General features: G+C 44.3%; 3 protein-coding genes across 6 annotated transcripts in view; all 3 read right to left on the bottom strand.

The window, feature by feature from the left end:
• Positions 1–27,732, bottom strand: part of LOC113017660 (ribonuclease inhibitor-like) — a 188,460-nt gene that overhangs the window by 23,838 nt on the left and 136,890 nt on the right. The gene's annotated exons all lie outside the window — the stretch shown is intronic.
• LOC145424239 (uncharacterized) overlaps positions 1–27,732 on the bottom strand; it is a 382,435-nt gene that overhangs the window by 274,668 nt on the left and 80,035 nt on the right. The window lies entirely within an intron of this gene.
• On the bottom strand, positions 303–27,531 carry LOC145426133 (protein NLRC3-like). The gene is made up of 6 exons (XM_080299658.1): positions 27,489–27,531; positions 27,306–27,419; positions 20,845–22,636; positions 7,917–8,090; positions 7,515–7,688; positions 303–977 (listed from the first exon to the last, which is right to left on the bottom strand). Exons 1-6 carry the CDS (start codon positions 27,529–27,531, stop codon positions 785–787), a joined length of 2,490 nt encoding a protein of 829 aa, XP_080155784.1. The 3' UTR covers positions 303–784.

The raw sequence follows: 27,732 nt of genomic DNA, 5'->3' as shown, positions 1-27,732 counted from the left end.
CTCCTTCATCTGAGATGAAGCCTGATAGTCTGACTGATGCAATATAACATTCAGTCTACACTTTGTTTTTGTGCAAAGATGATAAAGAGGAAATACTAATAACATAAACAAAAATAAATGTCCAATTTAGAAATCTTATTCTTTTTTGCTCTATAAAATAGTTGTTTTTATTTTTCAGTCACTCATCGTAGCAGTAGGATTTACATGAAAATAAAAACAAATTAAGTTTGAGAGAAAAAGTAAATTTTTGGCACTCTCTGGGCAACTGACTCAGAGACTCAAATGATTTAAAAAACCCGATTCATTTTCGTGAGTGACTCATTTAAACTCGATTCGGTAAAAATAATCAAATTTACCATCACTAATACAAATCCCTTTGGAGAAAACAGCTTTAAAACATGTATTGTTAAATTCCAGATGTTTCTTTGCAAGGAAAACTCAAACACTGAAACAATACCACCAGTAACCTCCTACATATGGAAATGTGGTGTCATTAAAGACATAATAATTTCATTAATACCCAATATCCAGCAAAATATGTAATTTGAACATTTTGTTCCTAACAAAATCAAATGTATATATTGTAGAAGATTAGCCAAATTTATGTAAAATGGCCAGTACATGAATTAAAAAAATAAATAAATAAACAAAATCGTATGACTGTGACAAATTTTACACAGTAATTCAGTCTAATAATCCACTCAAATATAAATATAAGTTTAGCTAAAAGCTCTATAGATAAGTCAATCAATAATATAATTCATATTTTAAATGATCATATGTGTTAACGTTTGAATCCTGACCTGAGAGTTTCCACTGCACACTGTGAACTCTTTAGTCCAGCAGACAGAAGCTTCACTCCTGAATCCTGCAGGTCAGAGTTACTCAGGTCCAGCTCTCTCAGACTGGAGGACTGGGAGCTGAGGACTGAGCACAGAGCTTCACAGCTTCTCTCTGACAGGTTACAGCCACCCAGTCTGAAAAACAAAAGATAATCTATAATACTTATGTAAAGTTTGTTATTATATTACATGCCATCTTTTTATTTTTGATGAAACCTTAACATACTAAGATACAACATCATATGGATGAACTTGAATAAAATGTTTTTTTTAAATTATATCTTTATTTGGATTGGACAAGAAAAAACCATCTGCATAGCAGTATATGAATAACATGGGAACAAAGTCCTTCCAGGTTTTAGATTAAGTCCAGGAGAGCAAATGATAAACAAAGTGATCAGCGGGTGCATATTAACCTCCACTAGCTATTACTAGGACAGTTGCTCGCATGCTCCCCCGAAGGAGATATATAGAACACATTACATGGAACTATAAACACAAACTGGGAGGGGTGCCCATGCTGCAATCATTGTGAACAAATACCTAAATAAACAAACAATAGTAACAGAAGTAAATGTAAAAACAAAACAAAAACAACCAAGTAATAGCGAGATCAAGTGAAGTCAGCCCTCGTGGGGGTGATGAATTGGATCCAATTGTTCCAAATTTGGTAGAATTTGGCTTTTTGATTTCTTAACAGATATGTAAGTTTTTCCATCCTAAATATCTCTAAAATGATCCCAAACCAGTCGTCTAGGGTAGGCTGGGCTGGGCTTAACCATCTTCTAGTAATTGTTTTTTTACTTGCCACCAAGATTAATTGCACTAACTTAATCTCACTCCTACATTCCAGAAAGGGGACCAAACCCATGTATAAAACCTTAAAATCTAAAGGTATTTGAACGTTAAAGACTGCACTTAAGGAGACCTGAACGTTTTTTAACTTGGGACAGTCCCAAAAGACATGAAAATGGTTAGCAACAGTCGAGCCGCATTGTCTCCAGCATTGCATATAAGCCCCTTTGTACCTCTCCTGATATGGAGTCTTGAAGTACCTAATAATATTCTTCCAGCCATGTTCCTTCCAGCTCATAGAACTGGACGTGGACCACTGGCAGTACAAAACATTTTCCCACTCCCCCACAGAAATAGCAATCCCTGATTCCCTTTCCCATTTATCCTTAGTGTATAAAGTATTATCCTTGCTGGCACTAGAGAGAGCTTTGTATAGTTTAGAAATAGATTTAGTAGGGGTCATGGTTGTGGCATTTTTCAGGATGAGGAAAAAATGCGACTCAGCATCATTGAAGTTGGCATTCATGATCAATATATGATCTCAGCTGTAAGTATCTATGAAAGTTGTATTTTGTCAGGTTGTCCTGTAAGGTCTCAAATCTGAGCACAATATTTCTATGAGTAAGAGAGAGGAATGTTGTAAGGCCACAGGATATCCATGCTTTAAAAGTTACCTGGGAGCTGAGACTCATGAAGGGGACCAGATTCCATCTGTGCAGATCAGCTTTTATACTTGCAGATATTGGCTCGTAGTTTGCCTGAAAGAGCCCCGAGAGGTCCGCAGTCAAATATATTCCCAGGTACTTAATTTTCTCATTATCCCAATTTACTTTAAATTTCCTACGTAAAGCTGCAGAAGCTGTATAATTTAAAGTCATCACCTGTGTTTTTGAAATATTGACCTTATAACCAGATAACTTCCCCAAATCACTTAAAGTAGACATCAAATCACTAAAAGACCTCTCTGGCTCCTCCAGGCAGACCAGTACATCATCCGCGAACATTACCACTTTATGTTCAACTCCTGACAATGCAACACCCCTAATGTTATGATTTTGTCTAATCGTTTGGCCAAATGTTTCTATGAATAAATCAGAGAAGTGGCGAGATTGCACAACCCTGCCTACAGCCATGTTCCAGAGCAAAGGGCTTGGAGAGATCACCATTCACCTTAATACGGGCTGAGGGTCGAGCATACAGACCTTGGATTACTCTAATAAACTTGTCGTGAAAGCCAAACTTCCCCAGAACCTTATACAGAAATACCCATCTGACCGAGTCGAAGGCTTTCTCAGCGTCCAAACTTCCTATCATTGATTGAGTTTTGTTCTTTTGTATTTGAGCAGAGATGTGTAATATTCTCCTAATGTTGTCAGTTGTTTGTCTATAGTGAATGAAACCAGTCTGATCTAAATCGATGAGGTCAGGTACCAACTTCTCCAGTCTACGAGCAAGAATAGAAGTAAATAGTTTGTCATCCAAGTTAAGGACACTGATTGGTCGATAGTTTCCACATTCTCATTTATCTTTCCCCTCTTTTGGGATAATTGAAATAGTTGCCTCCCTCCAGGAGGGTGGGATTTCTCCCTCCTGTAGGATGTAGTTAAATGACTTCAGCAATGTGGGGACTAGATCTGCCCTCAGGGTGCGATACCACTGAGAACTGAACCCGTCCGGCCCAACTGCCTTACCTGGTTTTAACCTGGAAAAAGCTGCATTAATTTCTTCCACTAAAATGGGATGTGTTAGAAGCTCATTTTTGAGAGACGGGAGTGAAGGTAATTCTAGAGAGCTAAGAAAGGCATCAGTACAATTCTCCTCCGTAGCATTGGGCTGTGAGTACAGCTCCCTAAAGAAGGTCTCAAAACATTTCTGAATGTCTTCTAATTTTGTTTCCAGAATATTAGTCTTGGGGTCCTTGATTTGGTATATCGTACTTTCCTCTAGTTGTTTGCGTTATTTATGTGCCAGATATTTTGCAGATTTCCCTCCTGTCTCATAGTATTTTTGCCTCAAAAAAATTAAGTTATTTTGGGCCTCCTGGGTGTAAATATCATTAATTTCATCCTGTATTTTCCTGATATCCTGCTTCACAGTAGGATTTGCGGTGTTTATGTCTTCCTATTCTTTCAACTTTAAATTTACCTGTAGATCTGCTAACTTTTGCCCTTTAACTCTCTTTAAGTGGGAGGCGATAGAAATTAATTTACCTCTCATTACCGCTTTGAGCGTATCCCAAAGACTAGTTGGAGATACCTCCCCTGTGTCATTAACCTCTAGAAATTCTTTAATGTCTACCTTTAATTTGGAAACTATGGCAGGATCATCAAGGTGCGAGTTAAATTTCCACAGTGTGGTACGTTTTTTCCTAGCCACAAAGATACAGAGATAGGACTGTGGTCAGATAGATCTCTTGTTAATATGTCAGTGTTTAAATGAACCAGAGTAATGAGTGAAATTTCTGGTAGATGCGTAGCGGTCCCTCCATACATCTATTATCCCCATCTCTAGCATATAGGAATTGACTTTTCTAGTAAGTGCTGTTACCTGGTTGGTTGGGGAGGAGGAGTCTAGTTTAGGGTCAAGTCTAAAGTTAAAACCCCCCCACAGACAACTATCCCCTGAGAATCCACCAATAAATCAAACCTATTCCTATAGAATAGCCAATCGCTCCCGGGGGGAGCATAAACATTTAAAATTGTGATTTCAGACCCCTCTATCCATTCTGTTATTCTAACCAATCTGCCTTCCTCGTCACAGAGTTCTTAGATATGTTCATAGTTAAGTGTACCAGAGATAAGTGTAGCCACACCCCTCTTGTGTTTGGACTTAACGGAAGAGGAGAATACATATTTAAAACCCTTTCTTTTCAATCTCAAGTGATCTACTTGGTTCATGTGTGTCTCCTGAAGTAATGCAATCTGGGCCTTCTCCTTCCTTAGTTTGGACAGTATCTTATTCATCTTAATCACGTTCAGAACCCCGTTAACATTAAAAGAGATTACTTTCACTGACTCACTTCCCATAAAGATATATTAAGTTACCACAGCGCATAAACTCAATAGCAGCAGGCAACCCCCTCTTAAAACAGTAACAAGTGAAAAAAGTTAGGAATGAACTGAAAACATTTGAACATAACTGGAGCTTGAAAGCTCCTAAGCTGGCTTCTGACAGTGGAGCACTTCCACTGACACCCTCACAACTTGAAGGGAAACCCCTTATTACTCCCTGAGTTAGGGGGCTTTCCACTGCGACGTCACTCACAGCACGAGAAGCCCCACCCATTTTAGCTCGACAGTAACCATATTTCACCATGTTGTCCATAGCTAATACATAACATTAAATTCGTTCTCTTCACGTCTGTATACTTGCAGCTTCTCTCTATATCCCGCAGCTCCTCGGATCTGACGCAGACGCCGACCACCAACTCCCCGCCACAGCGGGCATCTTTGTAGTTTTTCTCTGGGGGTTGCCGGTGGTGTAATCACCTTTACCGGCAGGCCCCGACTCGCCATGTCAGCCGTTGCCTCCTCCACCGTGTTGTAGGTTTTCACTCCTTCTTTGAAAAAAACCTTAAGGCGCGCTGAGTAGAGGGTCCTAAACCGTACATTCTTCTCTTTTAGGACCTTTCGTGCCTCTGCATACTCCTTCCTCATAGCCATGATCTCAGGGGGGTAATCGTGGTCGAGGTTGATCTTGCTGGAATTCAGCATAAAACCTTTCTTTTGCCAAGCGAGCCTCAGCACTTCTTCTTTAACCGTGAAGCACAGGAATTTTACCAGGATCGATCTGGGTTGGGAGCCGTCCGGAGGGAGTAACGATAACGCTCTGTGTGCTCTCTGAATTTGTAACGGTGTTGATGGTGGGATGGCGAGATTCTCCCGGAGTAGCTTCTCCACAAAGTGGGCCATAGATGGAGCTCCCGATTCTTCTCCCTCCGGCACCCTGTACAGTCTGAGCGACTCCCTCCTCGAGTAAGCCTCCAGTGATGTTAGTTTTGTTTGAAACTTTTCCTGCATGCTTTCTTCCATTTGCGCAACATCTCTAAAATTAGAAATATCCTGTCTCAGAGTGACACTGAAAAACTAGTTCATGCATTTATTACTTCCAGGCTGGACGACTGTAATTCATTATTATCAGGATGTCCAAAAAACTCCCTGAAAAGCCTCAGTTAATCCAAAATGCTGCAGCAAGAGTCCTGACAGGGACTAGAAAGAGAGAGCAGATTTCTCCTGTTTTGGCTTCCCTTCATTGGCTTCCTGTTAAATCCAGAATTGAATTCAAAATCCTGCTCCTCACATACAAGGTCTTAAATAATCAGGCCCCATCTTATCTTAATGACCTTGTAGTACCATATCACCCTATTAGAGCACTTCGCTCTCGCTCTGCAGGCCTACTTGTTGTTCCTAAAGTATTTAAAAGTAGAATGGGAGGCAGAGCCTTCAGTTTTCAGGCCCCTCTTCTGTGGAACCAGCTTCCAGTTTGGATTCGGGAGACAGACACTATCTCTACTCTATCTCTACTTTTAAGATTAATCTCATATTTCCATTAAAAGTGTTGAATTTGACTGTTTGATGTTCTTTATGATCTCTGGCACCAGTTCATCTGTAGGCTGAGCTCAATCCATCCATTTAGTGAAATTATGTTTAAAGGTCTCCTTGTTTTCTGAGCGTGCACAGATCCTGAAGCAGAAAGCCTGGGTTACAGAGAAATGATCATCACTGTGATGATGCTCATCATCTCTGACTGGGATTTGAGGTTTTGTCAAAGCAGCAAAGAAAGCCTGGCTATGTTGGACTGGGTGTGGCAGCAGCTCCCAGTTTGAGTTCAGGAGACAGACACCCTCTCTACTTTGAAGATCAGCTTCAAACTTTCCTTTTTGCTAAAGCATATAGTTAGGGCTGGGCCAGGTGACCCTGAATCCTCCCTTAGTTATGCTGCAATAGACGTAGGCTGCCGGGGATTCCCATGATGCATTGAGTTTTTCCTTTCCAGTCACCTTTCTCACTCACTATGTGTTAACAGACCTCTCTGCATTGAATCATATCTGTTATTAACCTCTGTCTCTCTTCCACAGCATGTCTTTATCCTGTCTTCCTTCTCTCACCCCAGCCAATCACAGCAGATGGCCCCGCCCCTCCCTGAGCCTGGTTCTGCCGGAGGTTTCTTCCTGTTAAAAGGGAGTTTTTCCTTCCCACTGTCGCCAAAGTGCTTGTTCATAGGGGGTCATATGATTGTTGGGTTTTTCTCTGTATCTATGAAGCGCCTTGAGGTGACTTTTGTTGTGATTTGGCGCTACATAAATAAAATTGAATTGCATTGTTAGTATCTCAGACAAAATCTCGTCTGTGTTCTGAAGCTTATCTTTGTGTTCTGCAACCCTGGTTTCCACATCATTAAGCCGCGCATTGGCTTTATCCAACTCACCCCTTATTTCCACCAGTTGCGCTTTCGTGTCTTTTCGAAATTCTTTCACCTCTTTCCCAACACCTCTCAGTTCTTTCAGTATCAGCGTCAAACTTGCTGGGTCAACCTCATCTTCTGTCCCAGAATCCTCGCGGCTAGGAGTGGGAGAGTGGCCTCGGCTAGCCCTATAGGGGCTAACGTTAGCCCCTTCTGTTAGCTGCACATTGCCATCTTCCACGTTTTCAAACGTTAACTTCTTAGCTATTTTGTTCTTTCTGGACATCATTTAAACCCCTTTTTCCTCTTTATGTGCACTTAGATAGTGTATTAATTTACTTGGGGCAGTTTTAATAAGTTTCAGTCGAGAGCTCTCGTACTAGGTGTCCATCCCCACGAGCGCCGGAACCGGAAGCCTTGAATAAAATGTTTAATTGGTTCATTTAAAAAAAACAAAATGTCAATTGATCTGACCTCAGAGTATTTAGTTTACAGTTTAAACTTTGTAGTCCAGCAGACAGAATCTTCACTCCTGAATCCTGCACATTTTTGATACTCAGGTCCAGCTCTGTCAGAGTAGAGGACTGAGAGCTGAGCATTGAGGACACAGCTTCACAGTTTTCCGCTAGAAGTTCACAGACGTTGAGTCTGAAAATGAAAACATGAACAAAGACTGATGTTAAAGTGTAATCAGGGTGCAATAACTAATCTTATATTTTAAGAATCCTTGTTGTTTTATGCTGAGCAGATGTGGTACGAAACAACAGTAAATTGATCAAGTTTACCTCTACTGTTTAAATTGCTGGATTTATTTTCTCAGTTAAAAACAAAACAAAACAAACAAACAAAAGAAAAAAGAATACAAATCGGTCAGACCTCAGAATATTCAGTTTGGCGTGTGGACTCTCCACTGCAGCAGACAGAAGCTTTACTGCTGAAGCCTTCAGGCTGTCGGTACTCAAGTCCAGCTCTCTCAGACTACAGGACTGGGAGCTGACCACTGACAACAAATCTGTACAGCCTTTCTCTGACAGGTTACAGCTGCTCAGCCTGAAAAAAATAACAAGAACAACAAAACAATAATATTTATTATCAAATAAAATCTCTTTATATGTTGAATCTAAGTAATCAAATGTGTACAAATGAGTACACTACAATGCACAATTAAATAAAAAAATGTTCAAGAATTTAAGTGTAACAGAAGAAAAATATTTCAAATTAAACACAATTATTCCAATGTATGTAAATGGAAACCAGTGAAGACCAGGTTAATTTAGTGACAGTAGTTCAGTGTCTGCTGGCACAGGCCTGTGAGTACTGCAGTATTACACTTACTACAGTACTGCTGGTCACTTTATTAATTCTAATATGTGTGATTACTGTAAATGTAGTTATAAATAATGTATCACATCCTGGACTCTCATTTCATTTTCTGTCTAAAAGCTGCTTTGGCTCATTCCCCTTTAAAGCCCCGCTCTCCCTAAAGGCCAACTTTATTTTGATTGGATGATTTCATAAAGCACGCTGAAAGGCAGTAGCCAGTTATCATGAGCTCCATCTCCTCAACCTTCTGGTTTAGAAATTATAAGAAACTGTATACCTCATAAAAACCGGTCTTGATCCATGCTCAATCATCCAGGTTAGTAAATCCCAAAAGTTGATTCTGTTCATCTGGACGTAGCGCTTTCAGTGGGAGAAACATTTCGTCACTCATCCAGGTGACTTCGTCAGTCTCAGCTGACTTCTGGTTTCCAACCCTATAAAAAGTACATTTGCATAATGACTGAAACCAGCCCACTGAAGGAACAATAAGGCTGGGAGGTCAGTTCCTTGACCATTAGGTTTGAGTCATTATGCAGATGTACTTTTTATAAGATTGGGGAAAGCTGCAGTCAGCTGAGCCTGAAGAAGTCATCTTGATGAGTGACAAAATGTTTCTCCCGCTGAGAGCGCTACGTCCAGATGAACAGAATCAAACTTTGGGGGCTCATAAAATCATGATTAGAAATCTTCTCAGATGTATTTTTACATTTTAGATCCACAGCAACAAAGTTCACAGCAGGATGTCTCTGTTCAGTAATTATTATGCCCATTACCTGCAAACTGTGAGGTACGCAGGTAATGTCAGGTAGATGTAGCCAGATGGGCTACTCGCCTTCCGTTCTTTTTCTTCTCTCATTCTCTCTCTCTCGCTCGCTCTACCACCCTCGCTCTCTTTCCGCTGCACTCGCTCCTTGTATCAGGTGATTGGGTTAATTGGGAACCCACCTGCACATTGATTGCAGGGTGGCGCTAGCCTGTATAAAGCTAAGCCGATGTCTTGTTGGATTAATTCCTCCCGAGCTTCTGGTACGATACAGCAGTAAATGCTGGCGTACTGCGACGGACTGATCAGCAAGAGCAGATTATATGACAGCTACAGCAGTCTGTTTTATTCTGCCATTGCGGAGAGAGGTGTTGGTGTTATCCCCACCAATGAGAATATAGTGCCTCCGGTCCTGGGGGTTTTACTGCTGTACTCACCTCTCCATGGCAAATCGCCCAATCTAAATTGGAAGAGTGAACTGCCTTCTCAGCCGCTGTTGTGAGGACTCCTCCTCGGTGGAGCTTGTCTTGTCTTGTCTTGTCTTATCTTGTTTTTATTAAGTAGGCTTACCTTTTTTTGGGTTCGCCTGGTGTTCTATTTTACCCTGGACTGTTGCTCGTACCCACACTTCTGTGATCGGGCTGAAGTGATTCTCTGCCCGAGTGTCGTGCTGGGACTCCAAATCGCCTGGGTGGCCGGTCTCAGCCGGTGGGGAGCCAGACCGGCCTACGCCTGAGAATAATTATTACCAGCACGAGTGGTAGTTTGACCCGTGGGGAATAAGCCTTTCCCGTGTGTGTGTGTGTGTGTGTGTGTGTGTGTGTGATTTCTTTTATTAAAGTTATTAAAGTGTGTTTTAGTCTTTTTATGATTTGTAGCGAGCCTGACGCTCAGTGTCCTTTTATTCTTTTAACATACTTTTCTGTGTTTTATTTCAGTGAAGGAGGACGAGCCAGTGGCCCTGGGACCTCAGGTGGTGGGTCGTTTTCACACTTTCTTTTGTACAGCACTGGGTGGTCTGCAGTGATTCTTTTGGTGTGATTTTCTTTTGGTTCCATGGCTGCTGGTAAGTCCAAGTTCCACGATTGTTTATTTTTACTGTAGGACACTGTCAATAATGACGCTACATCTTGACTTTTAATATTTTATTTATAAAATATTATTTATAATATTTTATTCATTTCTATAAATAAAACTGTTTTAATATTGGAAGCCAACCTGCCTCAGTATGCATCCTTGAATCTGTGCGGTCTTCTTTTATTCCTTTTATTTATTTTTCTTAAATATATTTCCTGGGGGTGTAATTCCCCTAGGTGGCGTTGTCAAGTTTATTTATTTTGTTCATAACCCCGCCGACCACTTGGTCACATACTTGGCGTTGGTCGACAGGATGCACATTTGAGGTAGATGTTTGGTCTTGTAAATTGTTTTATTTTTTTTGCAAAGATCCTAGTTCACCTGTTGGTAGGCTCTATTTGTTTTAGAGTGTGATTATAGACAAGACAGCAGTATCCAGGTAGAAGGAAGAGTAATAGGATTTTAGCACCTTGCTGATTTAATTTTCTTTTTTTTGGGTCAAAATTTATTATGGAGGAAGAATTGCAGCAACTTAGAGACTTGGTAGCGCAGTTAAGGGCAGATAATGAGCAATTGCGCCGGGATGGGGGCGCTGTGCTCGAGTCTGGTGGTGGGGCCGCGTCGTCCTCTTTCGTACCAGCTGGTTGCATACCAAATGTTGGTAGCCAGGCTGCCGTTACAGAGCGTCTGGTGGTGGTGCCTAGGGACCGTAAATGTCCCATGTTCAATGGTAGAACAGGCATCAATATAGCTGAATGGGTCGAAGAGGTTCAAGCATGCATGCGTGCCCGGCACCTGTCTGTTGCTGATCAAGCTTTCTTTATTTTTGACCATTTAGAGGGAGAAGCAAGGGAGGAGATCAAATTTCGCCCTAATTTAGAGCGAGGGGATCCTGCTCGGGTGTTGACCATTTTAAAGGAACTGTATGGCAATGCGCAGTCCTATGTCACTCTGCAGCAGGCTTTCTTTTCGAGGAGACAGCGGGAGGGAGAGACTTTGCAGGAGTTTTCCTTAGCGCTAATGGCTCTGATGGAGCAAGTAAAACAAAGTGCACCTGATGGTATGCGTAACGCAGAGGTGTTGCTCCGAGACCAGTTTGTAGAACATGTTGTTGATAGTGGTCTCCGCAGAGAGCTTAAACAATACGTTCGCCGTGTGCCTACTGCCACCTTGTTAGAGGTGCGCGGGGAAGCAATTAGATGGGAAAGAGAAGGGTTTTCAGGCGGTGTTCGCGACCGTGGTTATTCTCAACCATCGGCATATGGTTTTCAGTGTGGAGTGCACACTAGCCCTAGGTTCGCTCCTGTTGGTACACCTGAGTCCGAGTGGCGTGAGCTAAAGGAACTCCTAAAGCGCCAACAAGAGCAGTTAAATCAGCTCACTGAGACAGTGGTTTCTTTACAGAACCCCCGAAGAAGTGTTCGGCCTTCACGGGCTGGCTCGGTGATTTGTCGCCGGTGTCAGCAGCCAGGACACTTTGCTAGGGAGTGCACTGGGGAGCGGGCTTCACGCCGCCCTAGAGCAGGTTCTGATTCAGGCCCTCCTTATGCCGCAGTTGGCAATCATCTTCCCGCTACCCAGTCGGAAAACTAACGCCATCTGAGCTGCAGAGTCACAGTTCAGGTGGGGAGTTCACTGGCTCACAGAAAGATAGGATTGGCAGGCTAATTTCATTGTGTCCAAAGATGGATGTGCTTATTAGTGGGGTAACTGTCCCTTGTTTGGTGGATACTGGGTCCATGGTTTCCACCATCACAGAAAGTTTCTTTTTGGCACATTTTGCCCCTTGGGGACAAGAACGCCTTCAGTCATGCCATTGGCTACAGCTTCGGGCTGCCAATGGGCTTGCCATCCCTTACATTGGCTATTTGGAGCTCAGTGTACTCCTGTGTGGCAAGGAAATGCCCTCTTGTGGAATCCTTATAGTGAAGGACCCTCCTGGGGCTACACCCTCTGTCCCTGGCATCTTAGGAATGAACGTAATCCGCCGCTGTTATCAAGAACTGTTTGGGGCTTTCGGTGGCTCCTTGTTTAATTCTCCTTCTGTGTCACCGGCACCGAAACCAGTTTTGGAGGCCTTACATCAGTGTCACCAGTCTGCAGCCCAAGCCCCAGAGGACCCTGTCGGTACCGTTAAGGTACAGGGCCCGCGGGCCGTGCGGATACCTGGTGGTGTTATGCAGCTGGTGGCCACTACTTGTTCTCAGCAGTTGTCAGGTCAGGCTGTGCTTTTTGAACCTTCTGAGTCCGGGTTGCCAGTTGGGTTGCTGGCCTCTCCATGTTTGGTCCAGGTGGATAAGGGCGTTGCCTACATCCCAGTCACCAATGTAGGGACAGCGGAAGCTGTTCTCCACCCGCGGACCCGTTTGGGAGTGATAAGCAAAGCTACTGTTGTTAGCCTCCCTGCCGGTGTTAGCGAGGAACACTCTTTTCCCGTTACCGTTTCCTCCCATACAACCAGCAGCCCTGCTCAAGAGATGGTGGATACGATTGACCTGTCTGCTCTCGCTGAGCCAGAGCAGCATGAGGTGCGGTTACTTTTGCGGAAGTACCGCTCTGTTTTCTCCACTTATGAGGGAGACTTGGGCTGCACAAACCTCATTTCGCACGACATACCGCTGCTCGATGACGCACCTGTCCGGCAGAGGTACAGGCGAATTCCTCCTTCTGATTATGAGGCTGTCAGGGCTCATATCAACCAGCTACTGGAGGCCCAGGTAATTAGGGAAAGTAGCAGTCCTTATGCCTCTCCCATCGTGTTGGTCCGCAAGAAGGATGGAAGCCTCCGTCTGTGCGTTGACTATCGTTTGCTGAATAGCAAAACAAGGAAGGACGCCTTCCCCTTACCTCGCATCGAGGAAAGTCTGGATGCCCTAGCTGGCGCACGCTGGTTTTCTACCATCGACCTGGCCAGCGGGTACAACCAGGTGCCAGTTTCTGAGCAGGATAAGCCCAAGACCGCTTTTTGCACACCGTTTGGCCTGTTCGAGTGGAATCGTATGCCATTCGGGCTGTGCAATGCTCCTGGTACCTTCCAGCGCCTAATGCAGAGGATGTTCGGGGATCAGCAGTGCCAGTCATTACTGCTGTACCTAGACGACATCATTGTGTTCTCCTCGTCTGTCTCTCAGCACCTGCAACGGCTAGAGATGGTGATGGCAAGGCTGCAGCAACAGGGGCTCAAGGCTAAGTTAGAAAAGTGTGCCTTTTTCCAGCAGAAGGTTAACTACTTGGGCCATGTAATCTCCTGTGAGGGTGTCTCGACCGATCTAGCCAAGGTTGACGCAGTAGCCAAATGGCAGTGTCCTCGTTCCGTGTCAGAGTTGCGATCCTTTTTGGGTTTCGCCAGCTATTACCGGCGCTTTGTGGAGGGGTTTGCCGCATTGGCGGCTCCCCTGCATCAAGTGGTGGCTAAATCGGCTGGCACAAAGACAAAGAAGGGCTCGGGACAGAGTTTGAGTGCTATTTGGACCCCTCAGTGTGAGGAGAGCTTTGAGGCCCTGAAAGCAAAGCTTGTGTCTGCACCTGTGCTAGCATATGCTGACTTTACGCGCCCATTTATCTTGGAGATTGACGCCAGCCACAGTGGTTTAGGTGCAGTTCTCTCCCAAGATGTAGAAGGTGTCGTTAGGCCAGTGGCTTATGCTAGTCGAGGTCTTCGGCCACATGAGCGCAATATGGACAATTACAGCTCCATGAAGCTGGAGTTTCTTGCACTCAAGTGGGCCATGGCCGAGAAGTTCCGGGAGTACCTGCTGGGGCAGAAGTGTGTGGTTTACACCGATAACAATCCACTCAGTTATCTCTCTTCAGCTAAGCTGGGTGCCACCGAGCAGAGGTGGGCCTCCCAGCTGGCGGCATTCGATTTTGAGATCAAGTATCGCTCAGGCCGCAGTAATAGGAATGCTGATGCTCTCTCTCGACAGTATGAGACGAGCTCCAGCTTGGCCGAGGGTGTGTTGCCTGGGACTTGTGTCCCGACTTCACTTCAGCAGGCTCAGTGTCCAGCCGTTTTGCCCTCCGTTACTCAGTTGGAGATTGGGGCCTTTCCATCTCACTCCCTGGAGGATATTCGTGCTTTGCAGGAGGCTGACCCCCTCCTCAAGGATTTCTTGGTATACTGGAGGAGGCACACCCCACCCTCTTCGGAGGAAAGGAGTCAGGTCCCCAAACCAGTCATGGTTCTGCTGCGTCAGTGGGATCGTCTGGTGGAGAAGGATGGCATCCTTTTTCGCCATATTTTGCGTCCAGGTGGAGGTGAGGAAGCCCTCCAACTTGTTCTCCCAGAGGCTCTGAAGCCTGAGACCTTGAGGCAGCTGCACCAGGACCATGGGCACCAAGGTATTGAGCGTACCACTGAACTGGTCAGACAGCGTTGCTATTGGCCCGGGATGTCCTCTGACATCAAGCAATGGGTTCAGCGTTGTGAACGCTGTCAGGTCGCAAAGGACTCAGAGTTGGGGTCTCATAGTTATATGGGTCACCTGTTGCCGTCTAGGCCAAATGAAATTCTGGCCATAGACTTCACGGTGTTGGAACCTTCCCGTAGTGGAGTTGAAAACGTCTTGGTTATGACTGACGTTTTTAGCAAATACACTGTTGCAGTCCCTACCCGGGACCAGCGGGCCTCTACTGTGGCCCAGGCCCTGTTAACATAGTGGTTTTTTAAGTTTGGCGTTCCAAGCCGCCTCCACTCTGACCAGGGTAGAAATTTTGAGAGTTTGGTGATGCAACAGTTATGCGAGTTGTATCGGGTAGCCAAGTCCCGTACAACCCCTTACCACCCAGCGGGTAATGGGCAGTGCGAACGGTTTAACCGAACCCTCCATAACCTCCTCCGGACTCTGCCATCATCTCGGAAACGCGACTGGGCTGCATGCTTACCGCATGTGCTCTTTTGCTATAATAGCACGCCGCATCAGGGCACTGGAGAGTCACCGTTTTTCTTGATGTTTGGCAGGGATCCTAGGCTGCCTATTGATTTCCTTCTAGGCCGCGTTCAGGACCCAGTGCCTGGAGAGGTACAGGACTGGGTGGCCGAGCACCAAGCCAGGTTAATGGTGGCTTTTGAGGGAGCTCGGGCACGGTTGTCGCTGGCCGCTGACCGTCGTAAGGAGCGGCATGACCAGAGAGTCCACCCTGTTCCTTTAAAGGTTGGTCAGCTGGTGTATCTTCGAGATCACAGCGCCCGGGGCCGGCACAAGATCCAGGACCTTTGGAGCTCTGTGGTCTATCAGGTGTTGAGGGCACCCCAAGAGAACGGGGCTGTTTATACCATTGCCCCCGCGGGAGACTTGGAGAAGGTTCGACATGTCCATCGTGACATGTTAAAGGCACAGGTCAGCCTAGGGCCGCCTACACCTGGTCCACCGGTTCCACCCCCACCTGTACCCGCTGACTCAGAGCAGACCTCTCTGAGTGACGACGAGTTGTGGCTCCTTGTCCCTGAGGTACCCTCACACCCTGTAGCACCTGTGGTGTCACTTCCCGATGCCTCTAGAGTTCCATCGGTGGAGCTCAGGTCTACTCCCAGTGTGATTGTAGCACCCTCGACCTCTGCTCCCCCAGGTTCTTCCTTGGGCTCTGTTGAACAGTCTGAGGTGAGTGGGCCACATTTGCGGAGAACAGCACGTTCAACAGCTGGTCAGCACTCAAATGTTTATCACTTGCCACGTCCTGTTGAATCTGCGTCAGTTGCTAATGCTCAGCTTGCCATATTCAGGCCATGGTGTTAGGTTCCTTGAGTTATTGTCGGGGCGCCAATACAAAAAAGGGGGGGTAGATGTAGCCAGATGGGCTACTCGCCTTCCGTTCTTTTTCTTCTCTCATTCTCTCTCTCTCGCTCGCTCTACCACCCTCGCTCTCTTTCCGCTGCACTCGCTCCTTGTATCAGGTGATTGGGTTAATTGGGAACCCACCTGCACATTGATTGCAGGGTGGCGCTAGCCTGTATAAAGCTAAGCCGATGTCTTGTTGGATTAATTCCTCCCGAGCTTCTGGTACGATACAGCAGTAAATGCTGGCGTACTGCGACGGACTGATCAGCAAGAGCAGATTATATGACAGCTACAGCAGTCTGTTTTATTCTGCCATTGCGGAGAGAGGTGTTGGTGTTATCCCCACCAATGAGAATATAGTGCCTCCGGTCCTGGGGGTTTTACTGCTGTACTCACCTCTCCATGGCAAATCGCCCAATCTAAATTGGAAGAGTGAACTGCCTTCTCAGCCGCTGTTGTGAGGACTCCTCCTCGGTGGAGCTTGTCTTGTCTTGTCTTATCTTGTTTTTATTAAGTAGGCTTACCTTTTTTTGGGTTCGCCTGGTGTTCTATTTTACCCTGGACTGTTGCTCGTACCCACACTTCTGTGATCGGGCTGAAGTGATTCTCTGCCCGAGTGTCGTGCTGGGACTCCAAATCGCCTGGGTGGCCGGTCTCAGCCGGTGGGGAGCCAGACCGGCCTACGCCTGAGAATAATTATTACCAGCACGAGTGGTAGTTTGACCCGTGGGGAATAAGCCTTTCCCGTGTGTGTGTGTGTGTGTGTGTGTGTGTGTGTGTGTGTGATTTCTTTTATTAAAGTTATTAAAGTGTGTTTTAGTCTTTTTATGATTTGTAGCGAGCCTGACGCTCAGTGTCCTTTTATTCTTTTAACATACTTTTCTGTGTTTTATTTCAGTGAAGGAGGACGAGCCAGTGGCCCTGGGACCTCAGGTGGTGGGTCGTTTTCACACTTTCTTTTGTACAGCACTGGGTGGTCTGCAGTGATTCTTTTGGTGTGATTTTCTTTTGGTTCCACGGCTGCTGGTAAGTCCAAGTTCCACGATTGTTTATTTTTACTGTAGGACACTGTCAATAATGACGCTACATCTTGACTTTTAATATTTTATTTATAAAATATTATTTATAATATTTTATTCATTTCTATAAATAAAACTGTTTTAATATTGGAAGCCAACCTGCCTCAGTGTGCATCCTTGAATCTGTGCGGTCTTCTTTTATTCCTTTTATTTATTTTTCTTAAATATATTTCCTGGGGGTGTAATTCCCCTAGGTGGCGTTGTCAAGTTTATTTATTTTGTTCATAACCCCGCCGACCACTTGGTCACATAAACACTAGCTGTCTGAAACTGTTCTTGTTAAATGTGTGTATAAAGGAAATAAGCTGAAATACAGAGACTGGATGGATCGGTGCTTTGACTTTGACACCAAACATTTCTTCCTGTTAAAAGGGAGTTTTTCCTTCCCACTGTCGCGAAAGTGTTTGCTCATAGGGGGTCATATGATTGTTGGGTTTTTCTCTGTATCTATTACTGTACGATCTACTGTACAATATAAAGCGCATTGAGGCGACTGTTGTGATTTGGCACTATATAAATAAAATTGAATTGAATTACATCCCATTTCAGGTACCTGGAACCTGAACCTTCTCTGGAAACCTGGGACACTGGCGGGTTTCTCTTGCTTACCTATCTGCTCATCCTCTTTCTTTCTGCTCGCATGATGATTTCCTGGTTGAGTTTGTAAAGACTTTTGCTCAGGACCTTCTTGCTGTGCGGCAACAGTGCTAACCACCGTCCGCTGTATGTTTTTCAGTCATTAAATCAAACCATGAAAGATCAGCTTGCTTCTCGTGATGAACCTGTCTGTTTTCGATTCCACACCAGGGTCTGCCCACTGGAAAGTTCAGGGATAAGGGTGGAGGATACTCACACAAACATAAAAACCCAGATTGCAACTCCAAGTCTCTGTGCTAGTTAACCAGACCTTTCAGGCTCTTGTTCAATCAGAACCTCATGGAGTCTGAGTTAGCGAGACAGTTAAACATCCCTCTATGCCCCCTTAATCCGCCCATTCCCACTAAGTCATTAAATAACCGAGTGTCCCCTCACATAACTCACCGCACAGAGCCTGTCTCCCCTGGCCATCACAAGAAAACACTTACCTTTTTTGCTTTTCATGCACCTCACAAACCACTCATACTCGGGTTTCCTTGGCTAGAATTACATAACCCCCACTTAGACTGGTCAGGTCAGAGGGTAATCAGTTAGAGTCTGTTCTGTCATTCAAATTGCCTTGTTTCCGCCCGTCCACCAGAACCTGTGGAACCATCAACCAACACTGAGACTGTTTTAGATCTCTCCTCTGTCCCCACCAAATGTCATGATCTTCAGGAAGTATTTAGCAAAAGTAAAGCGCTTTCACTGCCACCTCACAGACCACATGACTGTACCATAGAACTACTCTCTGGCTCCACCCGGCCTTCTAGCTGGCTCTATAACCTGTCTAGACCTGAGTGTGCGGCTATGGAAAAGTACATTAAGGAATCCCTCGGTGCAGGCATAATCCAACGATTGTCATCTCAAGTTGGAACTTCTTTTTTGTGGGGAAAAAGGATGGCTCTCTCTGCCCATGCATTTACTTTAGGGGCCTCAGTGATATTACCATCAAGAATAAGTACCTATTACCTCATTAGCTCTGCTTTCAGGCCATTTCACAGTGCCACTGGGTTTACAAAACCCCACATCCGCAACGCTTACCACTTTTTCCAGATCAATCAGGGAGACAAGTGGAAGACCGTTTTAAACATGCCATTGGGGGACTACGAGTATTTGGTCATGCCGCCTGGGTTAAATAATGCTCCCGCAATGTTTCAAGATTAGTTAACGATGTCCTCCGGGACTTCCTTGACAGGTTTGTATTGGTGTATCTGGATGATATACTCATTTTTCCCAAAACCTGCGAGGAACATCAGTCTCATGTCCATGCTATTTTTCCAACGTTTGCTGGAGAATAAACCTTATGTCAAAGCAGAAAAGTGTGAATTCCATTCCTCATCAATAACTTTTTTCAGTTACATTTTGGCACGGGGGCAGGTGAAGACGGATCTGGCAAAAGTGAAAGCTTTCACAGAGTGGCATACCCCTTGTACCCATTGTAGATTCCAGAAGCATCTCCAATGGGTTTTGGGAATAGCAATTTTTTATAGAGGGTTCATTTGCAACTATAGTCAGGTAGCTGCACCACTCAAGTCTCAGCATGCATCTGGTCCCCCAAAGCTGAAACTGCATTCACCAAACTTAAGTATCTGTTCACCACAGCGCCTTTTTGGTTCACCCTGATCACAGTTATCATTGCAAAGGTGGACACATCAGAAATTGGAGAAGGGAGAGGTAAATGATGCCAAGTGAAAGAGAATGCTTTGGGGGGGGGGGGGGGGGGGTCATGCTGCTGTCATGGTCTGTGTGAGCGGCTGTGGTTTCCCACTAGACTCTGGTTTCTGCCTTTGGGTGAAGCCTGGTCAGCCTGTCCATTGTCCACACCTGACAGTAATCTACTAGGCTGAATATAACATCAGCACTCCCAATAACTCTGCTAACCTCCTAATCCTCGGATCATCTACTCACCCTTGCAGTTCAGTCACGTTTTCCTGGATGCTGGTCTTCTTGATTCACTCACAGCCACATTAATGCCTTTCGTCTCTTAGACTTACTGGACCACTTGGCCTGGATTCAAAGCTAACAAGTACTCACCCAGACCTCACCACCTGCCTTCCCCAAGTTGCTTTCCAATTACTGACAAGTAAATGGTAAATGGACTGATTCTTATATAGCATTTTTCTACTCTCACGGAGTACTCACAGCGCTCTATACAACATGCCACATCCACCCAATCACACTCATTCTCACAAACACTTTATCTGAACTTATTGCTTTCTAAGTACATTCACACGCATTCATACTCTGATGGATGCATCGGAGAGCAAGTTGGGGTTAGTATCTTGCCCAAGGATACTTGACATGCAGACTGGAGGAGCCAGGGATTGAACCACCAACCTTCCGATCAGTAGGTCAGATCAGACCAGCTTTACCTCCTGAGCTACAGAAACCCCAAATAAGACATTGAAGATAACCTCGTTCACTTACTGTAACCTCCACCAGTGATCTTTCTGATGCTGCTCTACCTCTGTTACAGTGACTCAGATTACCATCTACCAAGACCCATTTCCGGAAACCTACCATAGAGCCCACTTCATGCTCACAGCTTCAAGTGCTTGACTTCCGCCATAGTTCACAGTTCATGTTAAAAAAATTCCAAGTGTCAAGTTCCTGTGTGTAAATAAAGCCTTGACGTCTAGTAATATTCAGTTCCTTCACCTTTGTCTGTATTTTGGGTTCACCATGTTGTTCTGGCCACACCGAGGTAACAGATTTATATTTGAAAAACAGAGAGACATGGGGGATTGCAATAAAGATGAGACACAAACCAGACCTTAAAATAAGAACATCTGAAAACGATGTAGGTGCAGTCTGGTAGCTCAAGTATTTGCTTTAAAAAACAGAGCTAGACTCCTGGTTGTTGGAGACAAGTGAACAACTTGAGGATAATAAACCTGTCAGAGGGGCTGAAGGATCAGAGCTCATGTTCTTATAGGCTGGATCTGGATTGTGCTTTGATTCGAGTTGAAGACAAAAATATTTCAGAAATGCTGACATGTCCTGCTGGAGAGAAATATTTAAAGTATCATGACTATTTTAGTGACTATTTTTTAATTTTTCTAAAGTGGTAGTGTTCTTTGAACTGAGCACCTCTGATTTATTTCCCATGATTTTAAGAATGAAGCGATGAGTTCATGTTTACTTACAGAGCTTTGTTGGAGGCTTTGACCACTGGCAGCAGCCTCAGAAGAGCCTCCTCTGAAGCAGAGTATTTCTGCAGGTCAAACACATCCAGATCTTCTTCTGATGACAGTAAGATGAAGACCAGAGCTGACCACTGAGCAGAAGACAGTTTATCTGTGGAGAGACTTCCTGATCTCAGGGACTGTTGGATCTCCTCCACTAGAGAACGATCATTCAGTTCATTCAGACAGTGGAACAGATTGATGCTTTTCTCTGCAGACAGATTCTCACTGAGCTTCTTCTTGATATACTCGACTGTTTCCTGATTGGTTTGTGAGCAACTTCCTGTCTGTCTCAGCAGACCTCGTAGGAGAGTCTGATTGGTCTGCAGGGAAAGACCCAGGAGGAAGCGGAGGAACAAGTCCAGGTGTCCATTTGGACTCTGCAAGGCCTTGTCCACAGCATTCTGGTAGAAGTGTTTCTTTGCAGATTCTCCTGTTTCAGATTTCTTGGAGGTTGTCTGTTGTTCTTCCAGCAGATTGAGTCCAGAGTTGATGAAGGTCAGATGGACATGAAGAGCAGCCAGAAACTCCTGAACACTCAGATGGATGAAGCAGAACACCTTGTCCTGGTACAGTCCACTTTCCTCTTTAAAGATCTGTGTGAACACTCCTGAGTACACTGAGGCTGCTCTGATATCAATGCCACACTCTGTCAGGTCTGATTCATAGAAGATCAGGTTTCCTTTCTGCAGCTGATCAAAAGCCAGTTTTCCCAGAGACTCAATCATCTTCTTGCTCTCTGGGCTCCAGTGTGGATCTGTTGCAGGTCCTCCATCATACTTGACCTTCTTCACTTTGGCCTGAACCACCAGGAAGTGGATGTACATTTCAGTCAGGGTCTTGGGCAGCTGTCCTCCCTCTCTGGTTTTCAGGACACGCTCCAGAACTGTAGTAGTGATCCAGCAGAAGACTGGGATGTGGCACATGATGTGGAGGCTTCGAGATGTCTTGATGTGGGAGATGATCCTGCTGGCCTGCTCCTTCTCTCTGAATCGGTTCCTAAAGTACTCCTCCTTCTGTGGGTCAGTGAACCCCCTGACCTCTGTCACCCTGTGAACATACTCAGGGGGGATCTGGTCTGCTGCTGCAGGTCGTGTGGTTATCCAGACGTGAGCAGAGGGAAGAAGATTCCCCCTGATCAGGCTTGTGAGAAGTACATCAACTGTGGTGGGCATCGTAACATCAGTCACAGTTTTGTGGAAGTCCAGAGGAAGTCGACACTCATCCAGACCATCAAAGATGAACACAACCTGGAAGTCTTCAAAGCTGCAGATTCCTGCTTCTTTGGTTTCAGTAAAGAAGTGATGAACAAGTCCCACCAAGCTGAACTTTTCCTCTTTCAGCACATTCAGCTCTCTGAAAGTGAATGGAAATATGAACTGGATGTCCTGGTTGGCTTTGTCTTCAGCCCAGTCCAGGCTGTATTTCTGTGTTAAGACTGTTTTCCCAATGCCAGCCACTCCCTTTGTCAGCACTGATCTGATTGGTTCATCTCTTCCAGGTGTGTCTTTAAAGATGTCTTCTTGTCTGATGGTTGTTTCTGGTCCGTCTGGTTTCCTGGATGCTGTTTCAATCTGTCTGACCTCATGTTCATCATTGACCTCTGCAGTCCCTCCCTCTGTGATGTAGAGCTCTGTGTAGATCTGATTCAGGAGGGTTGGGTTTCCTGCTTTAGCGATGCCCTCAAACACACACTGGAACTTCTTCTTCAGGGTGGATTTAAGGTTACGATGACAAACAGCAGCTGGAAGTTCTGAATAATAATAATAAAAATACAACTTTAACAATCATATTTTACAAAATGCTGATGACAATTTCTGACCCACTGAGAAATGACTGAACACACTGGTGTCACAAGTGTCTCATTTATCCAGCAGCTTAAATCTTTAGATAAATCCTCTTACGTCTCTGCAGACGGTCAGCCAGCTCCTCCTGCTTCATTCTCCTCAGGAAGTCCACTGTGATCTTCACAAATGCCTCTCTGCTGTTTCTCCTCTGCTCATCATCCTCCCTCTGAAACTCCAAGCACTGGGGCTTATTTGGATTCAGAGCCTTCTGGATCTTCTTCAGCTCGTTCTTCACAAAAGTGATGATGTTGTCCTCCAGCAGCTGGAACAGAATACTTTATGAATGACCCACCACTCTGAACTTTAGTCCACACAACATCCACTTCTTTACGATCAAGGGGCATATCATCCGCGAACTCTTTACCAATTATAGGTTTGACTTTATCTGATTAACTGAGACTTTGTCCACAACTCCACGATCCCAAAACGTTGATGCTGTTCATATGAATGCAGCGATTTCAGTGGGAGAAATATTTCACTGGTGTTCAGAGCTGAACTACCAACAGGTTGATGATCAAAGCCAGAAACTTGGAGATGTTTCAGGTGACTGAGTTGATCGTACAGACAACTGGTCTTAAAGGTTCACTCTGTTTACACATACAGATCAGTATTTAAGGTTTGACTCTCATCATCCACTGGGGCACAAACTGGGCGTCATCAGGACACAACAACACAGAACAAACACCATCCCCACAGACACAGCAGCCAGCGAAGCAGAAGAACTTCACATCAAGAAGGTCCTGAGTAAATGTGAACGCTGGTTTGAGGGCGGAGTCAAGGAGGCCATTTATGTGAAAAGGAAAGACCATCTCTGAATGGAGGAGGGGCCCAAGGGTACAACTGTCACCATCTTACAATGCTGTGATTGCAGCCATTCCCCAGCTCTCTGTGAACTGGACTCATGACCATTGATCAACAACCATTGATCAATGGTCCTGACAATATGCGTACCAATGATCAATGAACTGACCTCCCAGCCCATTGTTCCTTCAGTGGGCTGGTTTCAGTCCTGTTTCAAATGTCCTGTTTATGAGATTGAAACCTGCAGTCAGCTGAGACTGAAGAAGTCACCTGATGATGATGAAACGTTTCTCCCACTGAAAACATCCAGATGAACAGAATCAAGCTTTTTGGGATTTACGTACCTGGATGATTGAGCATCAAGACACAACTCTGTGACTTTTCTCAGATGAATAAATCCTCTCCTCCAGCTTTGTTTACATCTACCAGCCCTGTGGCGCTGCCCAGGGACAATAATCTATGTGAGAGGTGGAAAGTCATACAGGTGTCTGCTCCTGCCTTCAGTTATTTTATCTACTGTGTGTCAACTGGCTGAACCTCCTCCAACTGTCTACTGTCTCCCTAAACTCAACAATGACTTCGTGATCTATCCATTCTCTGACCAAACACATCCTGCTGCAGGAGGTTAACATAGCAGCCAATGATGATCCCACTCACTGTGAACAACACATTTGGACCTGATTTGCTGCTCTGGTTTACACGTGAACTTTGACTGCTGTCACCAACTTGAGAGGCTCTACAGAAAAACTGGACTTGTCCATAAAAAAATGTATAAAAATCATAAACTACATTATAAGGACAGCATTGCTCAATCAACTCTAATTACTATGACCATGTTATCTCTTCTAACTAAGGTACAGACACTCAAACTTGCTGCTTTCAGTGAGAAGTCAAATGTCTGAATATGAGCTGGAAGCTGCTGAGAGTCCTCCTCCTTCTTCCCGTGGGGTTTACTTTCTCTACTACTTTCAATATAAACACGCCCCTTTCATGCACCTGCAGAGGGCCACCAGCAGATGGAGCTGTCTTAAACAAATCCACTTGGATAGTTAGCTGTAGATGACTTTATCAGTATGATTGTAGGATTTTGAGTTATTCTTTAGATTTATTTAAACTCTTATATTGTGCACAAGTGTTGAGCGACCCATAATTTCTCTGTACTTTTCATAAGAGCAGCCAGACTTTCAGCTATTTTTTGTTTTTTAAGAGCTCAAAGTTATTGAAGAAACAGTTATTCAGCTTCATTCCCACTGATCTCGACTACAAACTGTTTCACTTTAGTTTCTGTTTAAAGCCTCGATGTTTAAAACGTTTCCCTGTGATCACATTTGCACCGTCTGATTTCAAAGTTTGTTTCTTTTGGTCATTTAGTCCACAGAGTCCTTGGTGTTCTGAAAGGGACCTATAAATAAATGCATTATTATTAATAATAAAGTAGTTGTTGTACATGTACAGACCATAAATATGGAGTCCAGCTGTGTTTGATGCTGCTGGGCAGACTGACCACTGGGAACCTCTGAGCTCTGCTGCTCCACTCTGTGGAGGAACCATGAAGGATTAGATCAACACAGGATAAAGATCCAGGAGTTTCTGCTCAAATAACTTCATCTGAATCAAGTCTGTCAAGTTTTAGACTCTCAGATTCTGAAGATATATTTTCTGTTTTCTATGAACTTTCTTTCATCAGTGATGGAAGTGATGATGCTGCAGAAGCTCAGAGGAAACTTTGAGAAAACTGTGATGAACCATCAACTAATGCTCTCAGGAGGCCAAAGGTCCCTGAATGTAACTGTGCAGTAGATTCATCGAGTGTTTGAAACCTGACCACTTCCATATGTTTTCATTCTAACACAAGAATTCCTTTTCTCATTGCTTTGATTTGAGTTTTCATTTGAGTTTTCCGAGTCTCGTATTTGGAGTCGAGTCTAATCAATGATCTGACAGAAGAACATTAAAAAGGATTTACCAGTGCTGTCAAAATTAACATGTAGGGTTAGGGTTAGGGGTTCATCTGTTATCATGATTAACATGATAAAAACCTTTAACACGACACATCTGGAGAGCAGAACGACTCAAAATCCCTGAAATGTTTCTATCAACGCACTTCGAGCAGTTTGTCCGAGTAGAGGTACCTTTGCACACGTGCAGATGTGCAGCACATCTGTTAGTGATGGCAACTGAACCAATCAGCTCAATATGGAAGATGACAAACACACACTGACCTCTCGATGGAAAGTTTGAGCATTAAAAAAATAACAAGACGGACCAGCCGACCAACATGAAGGATTCTGCACATTGTGACAGAAGGAATTTTCTTTTCACCGAAGCACTTCCAGCTTAAAATATCACAACAATGCAAAGCACTGATGACACAACTGCCAAGTGGACAAACTGCAGACCTGTTAGTGTTGTTAATAACATAGTTTTGGTTCCTCGTGTCAAAGACTTGAAGAAGAGTGACAGAGAGTGTTAGACTGCTGCAGGATCAGTGCCACCTCCACAGACCTGTGAAGAAAATGATTGTTTGACAGATGGGCTCAGATTCAGGATCAGCTGAGGAGTTTGTGGCTGACAGAATCCTGCAGGTACAGAGCAGAGCCCATCATTAGCATGCAGGACTGTCCCTGGGGGGGTCGGCTCATTCAGGAGGTTAATCAATGTTTACATGTTCAATAAACATGTTAAGTGTGTAAATTTGCCCTTTTCTCTCGAGTCTGTTTGCTCATGAAATGAACTTTGATTCGTTTACATTAAAAATGATGTTTAATGGTGATTAATCCAAATTAATCCACAGTAACCCTGTGATGAGTCTGATTAAACATTTTCATTAACAGCAGTAATATAGATTATATATTATTATATATTAGTGCACACTTAGCTTTTAGTATATATGTTTGTTACAAAGTTGTATTTACAGCAGAGAAGCTGAGTTAAAGACTGAAAACTATTCAAAGTCTCTTTGAATTGAAGCGTTTAACATTCTTTGTGTTTATTCTGCATTGACTTCATTATATGGTGTAAACGTCTGTTACAGGCTTAAATATAAAGTTGGAAAAATGTAACTGCAGCTATTGATCAAGTAATTGTGATTAATCAGGATTAATGACAGAAGATTGTGTCATTAATTAGTCATGTTTTAATCTACTGACAGCACTAGTGTTCACTCTGGTGCCTCCAACTGTTTTACGCCCTTTCAACACCTTCGTGGTCAAAAGTGTACACGCACAAAATCTACAATAAAACCCTCATGCAGCAATAGGACAGACACACAATCCATTTATCTCTGTGTCTCAAACACACACACGTGTATTCAAAGCCTCGATTTGTTCATATTTCATCTGTTGTGTTTTTATCTTCAGCGTTTTCAGTGTTGCTGCATTTACACCAAAAATGTTTCCATTGATGAATCAGATTGATTTGAATGTGTTTCATCCATACAAATCCCTCCCTGGTGGTCACATGACTCTATAACATAACAGGAGTCATGTGACAAGAGTTTCATGCTGTAAAATGTCAAAATGGTTGAATGTGGTGGAGTAAAAATGTGAGATGTCAACGACTTTTCTTCAATATGAAATGTTTGCAGGGCCTGACAGGAAGTGGACGGACGCTCTGATCAATTCCTGTTTGCTGAAGTGGGTTTTCAGTTGTTTAGAAACCAAAGGCTTGTTTTAAAAGACAGTTTAAATGGGACTGAGGGAACGACGTGTTTGTAGTTTATATCCAACAACATCGAGCAGTTTAATCAAAGAGTTCATGTTGCTAACAGCTCACCTCTCTGCAGCAGACACAGGCTGGACTTTAAAATCAATGGGGTGATCGTTAGACCAGTCACTCTGTAAGGACACAGAGCTGGGTGGAGGTCCAGCTTTGAGTCTCTGATGGATCCTGAAAAAGTTATAAATCTTCAGTAAAATTCTCATCACATATCAGCTGATATTATTGGTGTTAGCTTACCTTTTCTCAGCTGACTGTCTTTGCTCAAATCTCTTAATGGCATCTTTGACTGAGTTACTTTCACAGGACACACAGCTGGGTGGAGGTCCAGGCGGGTTCCTGTGAATAATGATGCAGCAGTGATGTGAGTGCTGAGCTGTGACATGGAGAAGAGTCATGGACAGTTAGAGATGGTCATCTCACCTCTGCGCTTTGGTCTGGCTCTCATGTTCCCCACACAGAGTGCTTTTAGAGGGAGGGACTC

This window comes from Astatotilapia calliptera, chromosome 3, assembly GCF_964374335.1.
Source record: "Astatotilapia calliptera chromosome 3, fAstCal68.1, whole genome shotgun sequence".
NCBI classification, from domain to species: Eukaryota; Metazoa; Chordata; class Actinopteri; order Cichliformes; family Cichlidae; genus Astatotilapia; species Astatotilapia calliptera.
Note: the sequence above shows the minus strand (reverse complement) of the source record. Positions and strands in the feature narration are given on the sequence as shown.

Excerpts from the sequence above, each read along its gene's own strand:
- LOC145426133 (XM_080299658.1), bottom strand. The coding sequence starts at position 27,531 with ATGCCATTAAGAGATTTGAGCAAAGACAGTCAGCTGAGAAAAG. Across the intron at positions 8,091-20,844 it reads AAAGCCTCCAACAAAGCTCT|GCTGAGCAGCTGTAACCTGT; the intron begins GTAAGTAAACAT and ends TATTTTTTTCAG. Across the intron at positions 978-7,514 it reads TGTAAACTAAATACTCTGAG|ACTGGGTGGCTGTAACCTGT; the intron begins GTCAGATCAATT and ends TTTGTTTTTCAG.